At 39.9% G+C, this 17,331-nt stretch overlaps 1 protein-coding gene across 7 annotated transcripts in view; it reads left to right on the top strand.

The window, feature by feature from the left end:
* The window catches only part of MFHAS1 (multifunctional ROCO family signaling regulator 1), a 59,245-nt gene extending 42,685 nt beyond the window's left edge, over positions 1-16,560 (top strand). For 6 of the 7 annotated variants that reach the window (XR_013541336.1, XR_013541334.1, XR_013541333.1 and 3 more), the window contains one exon: positions 1,832-5,016. Coding sequence is in view for 2 of the 7 variants with exons in the window: in XM_072991864.2 (XP_072847965.2) it covers positions 1,832-1,842 (11 nt within the window). In the remaining 5 variants the exon portion in view is untranslated. Of the gene's footprint in view, positions 1-1,831; positions 5,017-14,308; positions 14,364-15,404; positions 15,481-16,279 lie in introns of those variants that run through there. The other variant, XM_072991861.2, reaches the window with a different exon arrangement.
* The last annotated feature ends 771 nt before the right edge of the window (positions 16,561-17,331 follow it).

The raw sequence follows: 17,331 nt of genomic DNA, 5'->3' as shown, positions 1-17,331 counted from the left end.
ATCATTTAATTTTATCCACCCTGGCTGCAATAAGGCTTTAACCTTATTAAGACTGCTGAACTATGTGGAAATCCAGAAAGTGTTGGTCACCAAAAGGAGAAACTAGGCTGGATGCGGTGTCTGCTCTTTTCAGTCAACGAAGACCTTGGCAAGTTTGAGTCTGACACAGAACACACTGCAAGTGCCTAACAGCAAGTAGTGGGGTGTGTTCCAGTCTGTTATCCAGTCAGAAGTAGGGGAATGGTGTTGAAACAGACTGGTTTTGAAACTAGAAATAGTCAGCTGTCCTTTAGCTTCAAGCATAGTTGGGCTATTTGATTGCTAATGTCATTTGAGGAGGGAAGAAGATATTGGAAAGACACTTGTTTCTTTTTTGCTACTCTGCACACGTGTTCTTACACTGCAATTCAGATGTTATAGCAAGGATCTTCCTGGGATGCGACCTAGAAGCGCAAGGGGTGGTCAAGATTAATATCTATCTTGTTTCTCAGAAGAGCACAGAACAATAGAAGCTGCTTCAAAGGACAGAGGATTAAATCTACTAAATAAATAAAAGTAAGCCTGCACAAGTAGGATTGTACGGTTTGATCAGCATCATTAAAACACACACACCCCTTTGTGACTGATCTTGCACTCTTAAAAGTGCTCCGATTTGGAGTTCAATGAATCTGTTCATGAACAGCCACCAGACAGGACATTTGGAGACATTAGCCTTACAAAGGTAACCACAGGTATTACTATCCTGCCTGCTCATATACAGCACCTCGATTTGGAACACATTGAGGGCCCATCCACACTGAGCATTTATTCGGCTTTCTCTGTGCTCATGTTGCCAGTACTGCATCCCAGTGTTCACACAATGCTAGGTGAAAGTGCTATTAATAGAGCCAGAGAGGGACCCAAGCGCTGCTTTTCAGGAGGTGTATTTTTGCTCTGATTTGCTCCAATTCATGCTCCGCTCATGTGGACTGCAGTACTGTGCTGATGCATGCTGATCCCAGCAATTTGTGTGGAGGGGTGTCATTTGATGATGTTTCCTTATGGGTTTGTTTCTGCTGGTTAGTCTGCACCCCTCCAAAGCTTACTGCATTCCTATTTAGCTTTCTTGGGATATCAGCAGTTTCTGCATTCTGCTTTTTTTGTTTTCCAATGCTATCAGTTTTGCACCATATCACACAAATGAAAAATAAAGCTAAATTAAAATTAGAAAGCATTGCATGCAGCAAAAAGATCAAGATTTGAGAATACTGGGTGAATGAAACAAGAGAAGGGAGGAAAGAGTGAAGGGAAAAGGTCGAAGTGGACAGGCAAAAGGAGACCGTAATCTGTGTTTGCAGAAGCATTTCAGAAAAATAGTTCCAGGTGTGTGTGTAGACAGAATTAGAATGATCCAGTACATCCAACAATGAACATTATCTCCATGTGTGGACACAAACGCCAGATTATCTATTCACATTCACAAATAGACTGCCCCAGAGAAAATGCAGAATGATGAAGGACTACACCACAGTATGGATGAGGCTCAAGAAGCTTTGCAAACACAGCTTTTTGACCCAAAATGAAGAATTTGAGTTTGCAAAAGCTTACTTGATTTCACACTTGAAGTTGATTTGTACTCACCATAGATAACCAGCATAGGGCTGTTTTTGCAAACAGAGATCTGTACAAAGACCAGTCTTGCCAGATGCACAGACAAACCTCATTTGGGTAGAATCCGTGAAAAATATTTCTTTCCCAGCTGGGCACTCCACTTACAACAGTGCTCATTGGGGAATGTTTCTGTTTTGTTTCTTGTGTGTAAACATATTTTTGTTTTGTTTTTTCCCCCTAGGAAGAAACTAGTAATTCCGTGGCTGTGATATACTATGGAAAAGGATGTGAAATCAAAACTGGAAAATACCTCTTCTGAAGAACACTTTCCCAGGGACTGAACATACAGTTTAACAGACCCAAAACTGAAATGGCTATTAGAGTAATATATTCATGTAGAGATGAACAAAAGGATTCATTGCTTGATCCCTCAGCCTCAGGATCATTCTCTAATAAAGAGCTGCTTGCCAACAGAAAAGGGGCTGAAAATGAAGAAAGCTTCTCAGGGATTATGTTCAGTGTGCAGTTTAAAAGTGACAACTGTAGTCAATGAAAGCAGTATCGGGGGCAGTCCATTTCCAAGTTTGTCAAATGTGAAAGTGGGGCCACTGCTGAAGTTCGCTGCTGTTCAGTAATTTGGGGGTGTTTTTTTTTGGAGGGGGGAAATGTTAATATTTATTTTTGTAAGTTTTTAATTATCTATGCAGTACAGAATTCAGTTGACACTGGGTGCAAAGTTCAGCATGGAGGTTGTGCTTGACCAGCAACTGGGTTCTGGGTCTGTTATCAAAATAATGCATGTATGTATCTTCACTCTTTTAAACATCTGTCTCACATAACACACCAAATATTTACTTCAATTTCACTGCAGATTTATGTGGTTAAATACCACCCAAACAATAGAATAGATTTTTCTTGGACTACATTGGTCTTCCTCACAGTTGTAGGACTGGAAAGAAACATTTTGGAGGACCCGCCTTCTTTTGAGTAAACAAAACAATGTGGGAGACTGAGAGGGCAGGCAACTAATTTGAAGTATATTCGTATGGTAATAAAATAAGCCAGAAATCCTTCGTCCCTGAACAACGAATGTCAAGACCTCCCAGAAGACACTTGGCAGGGAGCAACAAATATTATGAAGACGTAACCCTCAGTACTCCAGCAACTTCAGAGTAAAATATGGTGACACCTGGGAAACTAGAAATCACAATTCAGTGCATCATATTGATTTGGCTTCCTTGCTACATAATGTGTTATAATTAAGTGCTTCGCATAAGGAGGTAAATTCAATTCCTGCTGTGATAGATCATACTTTCTCAATTTCATACGGATTTCTCCCCTTGCCCAGAGATCATATCTATTTTTAAACCACTGTCCTTGGGCTAGGCAAAAAGTGCATGCTTTGTAGAACAAAACCATGCAGCTTAGTTTCAGAAGAAAGTCAAGGACCAGCTTAAATGCTAGTTGACTAGTATAAGTTGCTAGCACTTAGCGGTTGCTTCTGTGTGACTAAGGAATGTTCTACTACCAATCTGGTTGGGACAGATTGGGTGTGGATATGCACACCTGCCAATTTGGAGAAAAGTAGTTCTGGACTACTTTTTTGCACCACATTCTGCCCTAACTGCATGGATAATATCTAGCCCTTTAACATTGCTGGGATGGCCAGAAAACAACTGCAGAATGAAAAGTGAATATACCAGGTTGCTGAGGCATCTCTCTCTCCCTCTCTGTTGCTGGAAGACATTTAACATATGCGAAAATTCTAGCCGCATTTTAAGGAGTAATTTGAGGTCTGACATGGCCTTCCACAGGAAAATGTAAAGAACACCTCAGTTTCACATTTAGCTTAGTATGTGGAAAGTGGTTGGAAAGGTGGGACATGCATCGAGAAATGTTGTGTTTGATGTCTTTGAGTGAGCTTTTAATGCCAGTGATGTGTGTATGTTTTTGAAGGATCTGGTGTTTTCTCTAGAGCAGTCCAGTGGACAATACTGTGTGTGAGAAGTTTAGCTGGTGCTTAACTGCAGTTCTGTCTCTGATGGGTCCTGATGGGCAGTGTCTATCTACCCTGTTTCCCTGAAAATAAGCCTCACTATGATTCTTCAGGATGCTCGTAATATAAGCCCTACTCCAAAAATAAGCCCTAGTTAAGTGAAACCCTGTCCTCCACCATTGTGTAGCACTGTGCAGCAACCAGAAGATGATAACATGACTGTAAAATAAAACATCCCCTGAAAATAAGCCCCAATGAGTTTTTGGGAGCAAAAATTAATATAAGACCCTGTCTTATTTTCAGGGAAACATGGTAGTATGGCTCAAATAGGAATATTCTTGCCTCACGTTCCTGATGGTTGAGAAGAATTTCACAAGCAGATTTTGTGGTGACATCACTTGAATAAAACAGTTTGTTTCTGAAATGTATTGTAGGTCTGCCTTAAATAGGGAACCAGTAGGGGCTATCATTCTCTGGTAAAGTGCCAAAACGGTAATACTATTCTGGAATGGTTATAGACTTCAACATGACTGAATTTCTGGCAGATACTAATTGAAATGATATGTTTATGAGTACCTTAGTTTCCAGCTAGCTGTGTTTATGTATGAAATAAAGCCACTGACTTGAGTTTTCCTCTGAAAGCCAAAATGAAACATTTTGTGGTAATCTGTGAAAGCAGATCTTTACCAGTGATTGAAAACTGACTCTCAAGTATTGTCAGCTTTAAAAAAAATCATGAAATTTGGTTCCTTTCTTTGTGTTCAGGCTGTATTTCCTATGAATATTCAGCATCAATATGATGTAGAAACTGTGAATAATGATTGCAATTCTTTGTGTTGAGATCTTTTAAGACAAATAGTTTTTTAAAAAAAAAAATTCCTCATTTGCCATGCAGCACTTCTCAATACAAGCTGGAGCCCGACAGGAAGATTTTGGTAGACATTGTGTCTTGGTGGGAACCTGTGGTGGTGGTGGTATTAATGGAAGGTGTCTGCTAATTCTTCTGGGAAGAGGGTGAGATTTTGTTCTTGTGAAGCACAAGACTCCATCAAACCATTCCTCTTAATTGCTGAAGAACAGCCCTGAAAATCAGCCATGTTTTCTGTTTCTAGGTTTTGTGACAGAAAATCCGTTTTCCTGGAGATACGTCATAGAGCTGCCAAAATAAATGTGTGTTACTGTTTTTTGGTTCCTGAAAAGGTTCGCTTCATTATGATCCATCTTTGCGATTTGGAGTGGACCGGGGGAGGGGAAGGGGGTGTTGGTGTAAAATGGTTAAGATTTGGTATTCAGCAGGGGATTTCGGAGCGATGTAAACAGCTGTCTGTTCATTCTCCATATTATTACAGCACAGGCATTTTTTTACAAAAAAAGAAAAAATTCTCACCGTTGCGAAACACTGAGAATAAAAAAATCATCTAAAACCTGAAGCATCTCTGGTTGTTCATTTACTTCACAATCATGTATGTGTTTCTAAATATGGATCCATATTGAGGTGCTCCCTCCCACCCTTCATATAATAATGATGATGTGCCATCAAGTCAGTTCTGACTTATGGAGAGCCATTTTTCAGGGTTTTCTAGGAAAGAGAATACACAGAAGTGTTTTATCATTTCCTTCTTCTGAGACAGTGCAGTTTTTCCATGGCCAGCTTTATTTGCAGGAGGCACAGTGGGGAATTGATCTCCCAACCTCTGGTTTTGTGGCCAGATACCTGAACCATTGAGCTATTCAGCCAGCTTACCCTTCATATACAAAGGGTTTTTAAAAATTTCCTTTGCAAGATAATGATAATTTGATTTCTACAATCAATTTGAAACAAGTTCCTATTTTCCTCTTTCTAGACTTGCAGTACAAACCGAGAACATGAATAATATACCTTTGTTGGTATATTAAAAATAAAAAAGATGTAATTCAATGAACAAGTTTCATTTACTTACCCAAAATGTTTCTGTAGGTCGTATGTTACAGAGGAGAAAAAGTGAAGGATTGTATCATGGAATGGAGAAAAGTCCTGTGTTGACTTGCAGTACAGTCCTGTGTATTAAAAGGTAAAGGTTCCCCTTGACAATTTGTCCAGTCATGTCCAACTCTAGGCGGTGGTGCTCATCTCCGTTTCCAACCCATAGAGCTAGCATTTGTCCGCAGAAAATCCTCCGTGGTCACATGGCCAGCGTGACTAGACACGGAATGCAGTTTACCTTCCCACTGAAGTGGTACCTATTTATTTACTCACATTTTTTGCATTTTGCATCCTTTCGAACTGCTAGGTTGGCGGGAGCTGGGACAAGCAACGCGGGCTCACTCTATTGCGTGGATTTGATCTTACGACTGCAGGTCTTCTGACCTTGCAGCACAGAGGCTTCAGTGGTTTAACCCGCAGCGCCACCACATCCAGTATTTCCTTGTGGAAACAGGAGGTTTGTTTGCCGCAGCAAACTGGAGACTGCACATACTTCTGTTGGCAGAGCAGCCACTTGGGCGTAATAGGATTCTGACCTCTGTATCGTACTGACCTTGCAATCAACATGGAAACAATCTCTGCTTATTATTCAAGTAAAGTTAGGCTATCTACTTGTTTGAAAATACAAATGACAATGGTGATTCAGATCTGTTAGGATTATGGATATTAAAAGTGTTTTTAATGGAAGAACAGCATCCAGAACACTTTCATCTGGCCTTGCAGATTTGCTTCATTTATAGGTCTGGGGGAGGCAACATTGTTAGTGCTGCCTCTCTCATTCCTTCTCTCTGTGTAGCAGATAGATGTCAAGTTTCTTCCACGTTAATTAGGAAGTCAGTACAGTATGTGTTCCAGGAGGGAGTGGAAGACAGGAGGGCCTGGCATGCTCTGGTCCATGGGGTCACGAAGAGTTGGACACGACTTAACGACTAAACAACAACATGTGCTCATGACTGGAGCAAGTCCCTCCTAAAATGTTGGGGAAGAGTCTCCCACTTGCATACTACATAGAGAAGTACAGTAATAAGTAGCAGTTGTTACAGAGATTTTAATAGGAAAAATCCAGAATAAAAGGAGTAATTTTAAGATGCCAAACATCTACATTTCAGAATGTTTTCAGGAAACTTCCAGAAACAACTTTTGAAGTGTAGGGGGAACTCTATTGAATTAGGGGAGTAAGTTTAGGTTTGTTTGTTTTCAAAAAGTAGCTATCACTGAGCTGAACCCTACTGGAAAACTTGTGTGAGTTTCAGCCTCACACAAGGCAGAGAATCCTGCCAGTTTGAGCAAGAAAGAATTAACTACTTTCCATCAGAAATGTTACCTGTACACTGAATAAGGATAAAGCTCATGAAGTCGTATATGGAATAGTTAAGTAATAATATGTACATAAAATTACATGCAAATGGGAAACGTATCAGACCTAGCAAGATGTGTGTGTTTAAAAAGAACTATTGTGTTAAGAAATAACTTACTATAGAACAGAATACAGAAAAATCACTGCTTGCAAGCTTTCTTTTATTTAATCGGCTTATACCTGTGGGCCTCACAAGATGTCTCCAGCTACATATTCATTTTAGCAAGAACCAATGACTGATGAAAATCAGACATCTTTATGAGGTGGCTGTAGCAAATGATATCAGCAATCATGGTTGCCTAGGCAAAGTAAAAACATGTTGCTAAGGTTACTAGGGATGGCATTGTTCACATAGCTATCTTTATCTCAGACCATAGAAGGTGTTACTATCAGCAGCCTTGTGTTTCCCTTCTTGCTTTCTTTCACCATCTAAGAAAGAGTGGAATGCTGCTTACAAGCAAACAGGATTTTAGAGTTGGAATCCATACAATAACTGATTGGTAAGGTTCTCCATAGAGATAGCTGGATAGTTCAGAGGTTTAGGTACAGTATTTGGCTGTGAAGCCAAAGGTTGGGAGTTTGATTCCCCACTGTGTCTCCTTGACAGAGCCTGGACTTCATAATCCATGGGCACAATTATATTGATCAAAAAACGTAAGGTTCCTTGTAGGTTGTAACAAGGACAAATGAGTGTGCAGTACTTTGAATGCTAAGAAGTCTATGCCTAGTATGGAGTTATCGGGGGGGGGGGGGAGAGAGAGAATAATCTCCTGGTTGGGGAATGGAGTCCGTTTTACCATATTTCCTAAAAAATATTTCTCTAAATTTATTGCCTGCCAGGATGAGTTGTACCACAAATAGCATCATCCCCTGTCAACTCTTCTGCTAACCGTGTCCTAGCTCTGATAGTTGCAATAGTCTTCTTTCCTTTAAACAGGGGGCTTCAGTCCTGCATGGTTCAGGGAAAATGGCAAACCAGGCTGTAAGCTTCATCCACTCCAGTATCCTCAATGGTCCACATATGTCTCCATAGTCCTGTTACAATTTCTTATAATGCACATATTGTTATGTAGGTTAATCCTCAAGCTGATTTATATATTCAGACCCAACAATTTATTATAATGCACATAGATTAGTGGGGGCCTAGTGGAAGGGATTTGTGCTAGCAAAAGCTTACATTATGAATTTATATTATCCTTTATCAGGAACATAACTTGAAGATGGCTTGCAATTCAAAAGTGTATTCATGACAAAACAGGCTGTAATCATTATCATTAAACTCATACGGCAGATCATGGGTCTTTTTAAAGTATTCATTCATTGATTTATATACCACCCCATTAGTGCAAACACTACTCTGGGTGGTTTACAAGATTAAAAGATAAAACTCAGAAACATCCCAATAAAGAAAATACATCCTAAAACTATGCAGTGATACACAGAGAATGATTAAATTATACATATAAATAACCTTATAAAATCTATGGAGGTGGCACAGATGGAAGAAGTTCAATGTGTATTGTGTGTAGTCATCATTGAGTTTTTATTCTAGTTTTTAGTTTGTTATTTGTAAGTCTCCTTTTATTAATTAAATTAAAATAAAATTAGAAACACTATAAGGTAGTTTTAAACAATTAACAGCATCCAGGAGATTCAATTATTAAAGCAGCTTTAAGTAATTCTGTCTTTACCAGCTTTCTAAAGATAAGGAAAGGAGAATGGCATCTCTCTGTTAGCATGATGTTCCAAAGAGTATGGGCCAAAACCAAAAAGGCACCATTTCTTGTATTTACTTTTTGGCCTCTCTTGATGTGGCCACTTTTAACAGCATGGATTGGTAGTGAAAGTGGGACAGATAGCTAATTTCTGGAAGAGCTGTTCCAACAAGTATTGAGATTTTAAACTATAAAGGGGCTTATAGGTCACACCCAGCACCTTAAATTGAGCATGGAATCTGAGGGAGAGCCAATTAAGAAGCGCCAAGACTAGGGATATTATTATCAAATTTACTAGTCTGGAGGACCATCAGTCTGGTTGCTATAGTTTGGACCTGCTGAAGTTTTCTATCCTGTTTTCAAAAGCAGTCCTAGAGAGCATTACAGTAGTCAATTTTTGTGATATTTTTACATTTTTTTTTACATTCAACATAAATTCTAACTTTTCTCCCAAAGCTCCTATGGAATCTTTAACCATCAGGAAGCTATTGGGGGAGGGGGACACAAAATGGATGAAGGAAGTTCCACAATAGTGATGAGGCAGGCATTTCCCCTGGTTTCAGCCTTATAAACAGTTAAGTAGTTTTCCACACTGAGGCGCCACAATTCACTGCCCAAGAGAGGATTCCTTAATCAGACTCTTTCCCATTGCCACCAGTATTCTCAAGCTTTGTGTCCTAGCCTTTGGCATAAAATGGAACACAGCCACCTGAGACAATCTAAAATGTTTTCTATCATTATTGAACTAAAGAGATACTATTTTACAAAACAGAGTATTGTTAATTGGGTTTTTTAAAAATAATTACCTAGTGGCAGTTCTTAAAGAAAAACTGTTGTTATATCAGGATTTTTTTAAAAAACAGCAGCCAAGTGCCCTAAATTCACCTTGTCCAAATATAGATTTCCTCACAACTCTCAGTGATTAGCGATAATACCCGGTAGACTGTAGTGGGCCTGAGCTGGAATCCCAGTCCAGCCATGGAAGCTCACTGGTGGTGTGGAATTGGTAAAACCACTCCTTAAATATCTCTTACCCTGAAAACTCTATTAGAGTTGCTCTACTTCAGTTTCGACTTGATGGCAGAACAGAAAGGTAATTAAAAGGGGGGGAAAGGTTTAGAATCTTTAGCCAGTGAGGCTTCTATGCTTTCCAGGCAACCATCACTACATAAGCTTGCAAAATAACTGCACAAAACATAACAACATAAAGAAATATTTTTATGCAGAGCATTTCACCACAACAGCATTTTCCAGCAATAACAAAAAACAAACAACAGCAACAGCAGTAATTCCAATGCTAAAGCTTTGATTGGACTGTGTTATTTTGAGTTGCAGAGGTGAAAGCAAATATTTCAGTACAAATGTATGTTTCAATTATGTGCAATCAAGTCGCCTCTGACTTTTGGTGATCTTCACCAATTTTTTTTGAGGTGCAAGAGATGTTCAAGGAAAATTGCCACACACACCTTGAACAAAGGTGTTTGAATCCTATGTAGACTAGATCTGTTTAACCTTCTCTTTATTGTGTTACTTTCCCACATGTTGGACTTCTTGTGCAGGAAAGGGAACATTAAAACATAGATGACAGCACCACCATCCACCTGTACACACCGGTGCAGCCTAAAATGCTACAGTACTGGGCAAAGCACTGCCATTTTGATTCTGCTGGCAGTATAAAGACACTACTAATGTGTTGCGGATGAAGATTATATCTGCTTTTTTGTAGCCCTTAATGCCACCGAGGAATGTCAAATATTGAGAAATAAAAAGGAATAGAGAAAACAGGTGATTTTGCCAAGAATCGTTGCCATGGGTACAGTTATCATTCCACCTGTACTGTAAATAACTTGTTTAATTTCCTATTCACATTCCACAATCAAATGCAGATGCTCCGATAGATTAGCCAGTCAAAGAAACCTGATTCGCCTCTTGGTGCACTGCCACTGTGGACCAACCACTTCATGCTGAGGTAAAAGAAGCAAAATTAACACAGATTCTTACGGGGTGTCATTCATTGTGATTGACAGCTTACAAAGAAAACCCTGGTACCCTTTCCTTCCAAGGAGCAGTGGATGTTTTGAAAAAATAATACCATATAGATTTTCATTTCCTTAATAGCTAAAACGATTTCATCTGAAATATGCTTGGTGTTAAGGTTTCCTTGCTTTGTGAATGAGTGAGTGAGTCAGCCTTTGCTTCCATGGTTACCGCTACAAACAAGGCCACAGACATTCAATAAGGCCAGAAGAAAGCAAATGTCTACTCATTAATTCCATAGTGGGTGAAGTACGTATATGGTATGTTCAGTAGAAACAAAAGGCAAAGAAGACCCCCAAGTGGGCAGTTTATAGTGATACATTCTTGTGTCACAATTTCTAATTGAGGAAGGGATGCCAATTTCGTCAGGAGCTCAAGGACACGTTGGATTTGGAGTGGATACATCCATCCAATGGCTTCCTAAGGGAGGAAAAAAACATCATTTGCCGCTGAGTGACAGGGTCAATTCCTATCTCCAGAGGTAAGTGCTTCGTCCTTGCGCTAGGAAATCTTTAGCTACAAACGCAATAATCGAAAATTGCCAGTAAACAGTTTTTCGGGGTGACAAAGTCTTCATGCAAAAGTTGTTAGTAGTACCATGTTTCCCTGAAAATAAGGCAGGGTCTTACATTAATTTTTGCTCCAAAAATGCATTAGGGCTTATTTTCAGGGGATGTTTTAATTTTTTTCATTTACAACAATCTACATTTATTTAAGTGCAGTCCTGTCATCTTCTTCTGGTTGCTGCACAAGGGTGGAGGGCGGGGTGTCACTTAACTGGGGCTTCTTTTGGGGGTAAGGCTTATATTACAAGCATCCTGAAAAATCATACTAGGGCTTATTTTCAGGATAGGGCTTATTTTCAGGGAAACAGGGTAATACTGGTTGCTAAAAGAATAAAACAGTGCCTTTGTACAGCTAAGCATCTAGAAGCCATAATATAAAAGGAAACAATAACAACAGGGATGGAGCAAAACACAACCAGTTTGTTTAGGAAGTGATTCCTTCATCAAGATAGGTGAGCTTTTCCCTCCCCCATAAGTATATGAAAACTCTCTCACTCACGCACGCATGCACGCACTCACTCACTCTCTCACACACAAGCATCCTTTTGTCCACTAGCTGACAATGGAAGCTAGACTATGCTTCCTTCCAGTTTTGCAGTCCTAGAGCAATTGACAATTAGAGCCTGGCAAAAGGTGGGAGGAAGCAAGCCCCTTCCATTGCTCCTACTCTGACAAATAAATTAGCTTTATTGTTCTCTAGGCATGGGATATTTTCACTACAGTGAGCAGAATTTAAGATATGCTGATGACACCATCTTACTGGCAGAAAGCAGCAATGACTTGAAATAACTTTCGTGAAAGAAGAAAGTATCAAAGCAGGACTGCAGTTGAACATCAAGAAGACCAAAATCATAACTACCGAGGGAATACACAACTTTGGTATTGCCAATGAAGAAATTGATTAGTTTGCATACCTTGGTTCAGTCATCAATCCAAATGGAGACTGCAACCAAGAAACCAGAGGAAGATTGAGATTTGAAAGGGCAGCAATGAAGCAACTAGAAAAAGTTCTGCACTTAGGAAGGAAAAATCAGATGCACAAACATAGCATATGTGAAAACTGGCTCAGAGGTAGTACATGTGAGAAGGATCTAGGGGCCTAGTAGATCACAAGCTAAACATGAGACAAGTCTGATGCAGCAACAGTAAGGGAAAAAAGATGAATAACATACTTGAATGTATCAACAGATATGTAGCATCCAGATCAAGGTAAGTAATAGTACTCCCTACTCTGCTTCAGTCCGATCTCATCTAGAGTACTGCATGCAATTCATGGCACCACAGTTTAATAAGGATATTGAGAAGCTGGAACATTTGGAGAGGAGGGCAAACAGAATGGTAAAAAGTATAGAAACCGAATCCTGTGAGGAAAGGTTGAGAGAACATGACAGACCTCCTGGGTTGGAAGTACTGCTGCTGAATGCCAGGTTGATGAAAGGAAAAATAAGAACTATCCAAGACCTGATCCTTGACGAGTACAATGACCTGGCCATATTACAGAGACCTAATTAGATGAAGCTAGGGAACTTAATCTCTCTCAGCAATGCCCACCTTGGTTCTCCATCCAGCAGCAAGTTAAGAGAAGAGAGGGGAGGTGGAGTTGCATTGGTCTACCATAATTCCATTCTCCTTACTAGGTGTCCTGCTATATAATCTTCTGGATTTGAATGTGTTTACCTTAAAGTGGGTGCCAAGACAGAACAGGGATTTCTGTTGGTATAACACCCACTCAACTGTTCAACAGTCTCCTTCCTGAGCTGTCCAAGTAGTTCTTGGTGGTGATGCTTGGCGTCCACGCAGCTTCTTGTCCTGGAAGACTTCAACATTCATGCCTAAGGCCTCCCTTTCAGGAGCAGCTCAGAACTTCATGTCCTCCATGACAACCATGGATCTGTTCCAAACGATATCTGTCCACACTCATACAGCAGGGCACACGCTGGGATTAGTTTTCTGAGCTGGGCAGCATGAGGGTGATCTCAATGTGAAGGAACATTCTGTGGTTCTGTTGTCATGGACAGATCACTACCTGGTGGGGTTTAGACTAACTGGAACTCAAGAGCCTCTGCAGAGGTGGAAGGGTGATGGTCTGCTCCAAAAGGTGGCTGGATCTGAATGGTCTCCTAACAGCCCTTGGAGAGTTTTCTGTTGCCTTGGCAGGAGATCTTGCCAAAGTCCTGGTGTCCTCTGGAATGTGGAAATACTCCTAGGCATCTCCTCCCACATAGCAGAGCCAAATGAGCCCCCAAGTTTACTAGTGAGCTGGCAGTCATAAAGTGAGTGGGATGGAGACGAGAGCAACAATGGTAGAAAACCTGGAGCAAATAGGACCAAATATGGGCCAGAGCTAATTGTTTCTTAATTGTATATTTATTGCCCTTCTTAGCTTTACTTGTATTTTAGTTATTGTCAGAGACCTTGTCCCTTTACAGGAGAAAGACAGTACACCAGTATACCAAATTGAATGAATGAATGTAAAGGCTGGAAAAAAGAATACAGTACTGAGAGACAATATAATAGCCATCTTCAAGTATTTAAAGAACTGCCACATGGAAGATGGCTCAGAGTTGTTTTTCAGTTCCAGAGGATAGGACTAGAAGTAGTGGATTGAAGTTACAAGAAAGGAGATTTTGACTAAACATTAGGAAGATTTTCCTAACAGTTACAGCCATTCAACAGTGGACCTAGCTGCCTTGGAGAATGGTGGATTCTCCTTCATGGGAGATTTTTAAGCAGCAGCTAAATGGCCATCTATCATGGATGGTTTAGTTCTGGATTTCTTGCACTGGCAGGAGGCTGGACTCAATGGCCTTTGGGGTCCCTTCCAGCTCTACAATTCAATGACTCTATGATGCTGAAGCTCCAAAGGGCATTACATTACTGAGAAGAAAAAACTGCCTTTTTTGGACAAAAACTCTCACAATTTCACAGGCAGGATGGCCACCACTATAATCCAAGAAAGTAACTTCTTCAATTTCTGCTAAATTATCACTAGAATGTACAGAAAACTGCTGGGGCAGCAAGGCATTTATTACATTGAAAGCTGAGTCTACACATCTATGATATGTATTCTCTTTCTTTCTGCAGATATTTATACTGCCACCCTGAAGCCAGAAACAGATGTTTTAATAAATACTCAGAAGTAAGTGACATAATTCCACACTTTCTGAAATCTCTTCATCCCAAATCTGTTAGGAAGTAGATGTGTTCTGAAGCATAAGAGGCTTGATTATCGATTCTTTAAAATATTTTTTCAGCATATCAGTTGCCCCCTCTTCGTAGTCAATGTGAGCAAAAGAAAGGTAATCCTGAAGAAGCTTATTGTTAGAATTACACAAAATTGCCACAACTATCTTCCTACACTCAACAATCATATGATCTAATTTTTCTGTCTATGTGCATGCATACTTGGCAAATGAGGATAACACTTCACAAATTTGATGTGGAGATATGAACATACCCTAGTACAGGGGTTTTAAACTCAATTTACCTGGGGGCCGCTAGAGGCAGAGTCTGGGTGGGGCTGGGCCGCATCAGATTTTCTGCCAAGCGGAGCAAGAGCCCGAGGAAGCCGCCCAGGAGTTTCCTTAGCCGACAGACAGTTGGGCTGGCCGGCAGGCTACAGTTTTGGATGGAGGGTGCAAGAGGTGCTGTCTTGGGAGAGAGGCGGCAAGCGAGGCAAGGCTTTTTTTTACTCTTGACAGCAGAGGATATGTGGGCGCTTTGGGGGGGTAGGCAAGGCGAGGGCCACAAACTATCATCTGGGGGGGGGCGCATGTTTCCTGCCCTAGTAGCTTTTAGATATAATGATACACTAGGAAATGGTGGGAGCCCTGGCTTCTTGAACGCAAGCAGTATGCTTGTGTATACTTCCAGATTGCTTCTGCTGTCAGCAGGAATGGTGAAATAAATAATGTTCAATCCCAGCAACACTTGAGGTACTGCTGCTTGTCCAATACCACTGGGCCCAAATTTAGAAAGAAACCATAGAACAAACAATGGATTTCTCCTTTGCTGGAAGATAAACTAGCTAGGGTTCTATCTCATACCACATTCAAATAACATAAACTATGGTGCAAAATGTCTTGCTGCAAGAAGCAGAAATGACTGGCCAGCATTCATATGTTATTTGTTTTGGGTTCTTAAAAGTCTCATTTACACCAACATTGATGTTTTCTTTAAGGATTTTCACATCAAAGCCACAAAGCCATGCCCTGTCCAGAGAAAACATATTTTTTCAAAGGAGATATTCAAAGCAGGTAAGCATCATTCCTTAATGTGTCAACAAAGAAACAACTAAAAACATTGATGTATAGGCGGGCCTTCCCAACAGAAAACCCTTGACGATCTTTTTTTTTTTTCTTATTCTGTTCTTTATTTTTTTATTTACGTTTCTGCTGTAAAGTCTTAAAATTACATTGTTGTTTTTACTGTAAGCCGCCTAGAGTGGTCTAATATGATCAGATAGGCGGGATAGAAATAAAATAAATAAATAAATAAATAAATAAATAAATAAATAAAACAACCACCCATCTTCATCTGTGAATTTGAAGGTGTGAAATTGCCCAGCAGCAGAAAAGCCAATAAAACCGCAAGGAATTTTGGCATTTTTCATGCAACTTGGCATGCAACTAATAATAGCCTACACAGATTTTCTAACTAACAACTACAGTATTTACATTTAAAAGTTAAATAATGTGTTGCACAATTTGCTCTGGCAGCCAAGAAGGTGAGGCTTCAATTTGTTATGGTTCATAACGTTACATAAATGTTGAATATAGTGACTTTAATATTATACACTATGCTACTATTCCCAGAACGGGTTTATTGACCCCTGGGGCATCCTTTTTAAAAAAACTGTTTTTATGTAAATTTGCCTTTGCAAAGGCCTGTGGCCAGAAACAATAAAGGTACAATGTGTAACTACATCTAAAAGTTACGCCATTTGTGTTATTGCAAAACAGGATTTCAGCCACTAAGTTCTTAAAAGACAGATAATCATTTGACACCCTAATATTTTCTTAATGAGCCTTAAAACAGTGTTTAATTTGTTAACAGATGAAAAGCCAGCACAGAAAAATCAGCAAGAAAATGCAGTGCCTCAAAGTGGAAATGGTTCAGCTGTTCCAGCTACCAACAGTACACTACTTACTGGCAGGAAGACAACAGAGAAAGACAGCAAGCACAGAACTGACACTTCTGGATCATCTCTTTGCATCCTACTATAAAAGGGACCTAAATGAATATATATCAGACAGATATAATAAGCTTAAAGAACTTAATTAGAAGTTGCTTAGTAGAAAGCATTTTTTTCATTAAAGATTGTACCGTCCTGACAAGGACCTTTTGGTAGACTTTCCTTTTACCACTTGACCCGGCATTGCAGTGTCCTAGATACCACCCTTGAGACAATTTTTAAAGTTTGCCTTGGATAGCTGGAAGCTGGCAGAGGTCTTGCTTTCAATTGTCTCACCTTCTCCCTTTTCTCTCTGGAATAACAAATCTGAGTCCCACATGGTCCCAGCCTGTTCTTTAGAAAGGAAACAAGATGAGGCAGCTGGAAACAAGAGCTCGGTCGCCTTCTAGCCACCCACATCAAAACTCTGTTGGCCAAAGAGGAGAGACAGAACAAGAGGGAAAGCTGATGCTCAGAAAATCTGGACACTGAAGGAGATAAAGAAGCCAGTAGTAAATAAGAGAAAGGGCAAAAAGTTTGTGTGTGTTTGGGCTAAGAAGAGGTACGCTAAGGAAAATTGAATGGTAAATGTGAGTGGATCTTCCATGTTAGGAATGCAGACTAATTTTGTGTTTTGAGCTCAGACACAAACATGGGAGTCAAGTCACTTTTAATACAAAGACCAGTATCCAGATACACAAAGAAAACAATCTACAAAATAACACATTCTCCTATATAAGAACATATATGTAAGAGTTAAAAATATTCTAAAGAGATGTGATAAGTACTGCTGGCTCAAATCCCTTTTGAGGATTCCCACAGGTAGCTAAAACCTATCATTAATTTGTTAAAACCTTCGTCTCACAACTGTTAATTGCAGATGCCCAAAAACATGGGAGTAATATGCCATTATTATGATTATTAAGGGGACAAA

This window comes from Pogona vitticeps, chromosome 2 (genome assembly GCF_051106095.1).
Source record: "Pogona vitticeps strain Pit_001003342236 chromosome 2, PviZW2.1, whole genome shotgun sequence".
In the NCBI taxonomy this organism is placed as follows: domain Eukaryota; kingdom Metazoa; phylum Chordata; class Lepidosauria; order Squamata; family Agamidae; genus Pogona; species Pogona vitticeps.
This window is presented reverse-complemented; position numbering and strand designations above follow the sequence as displayed.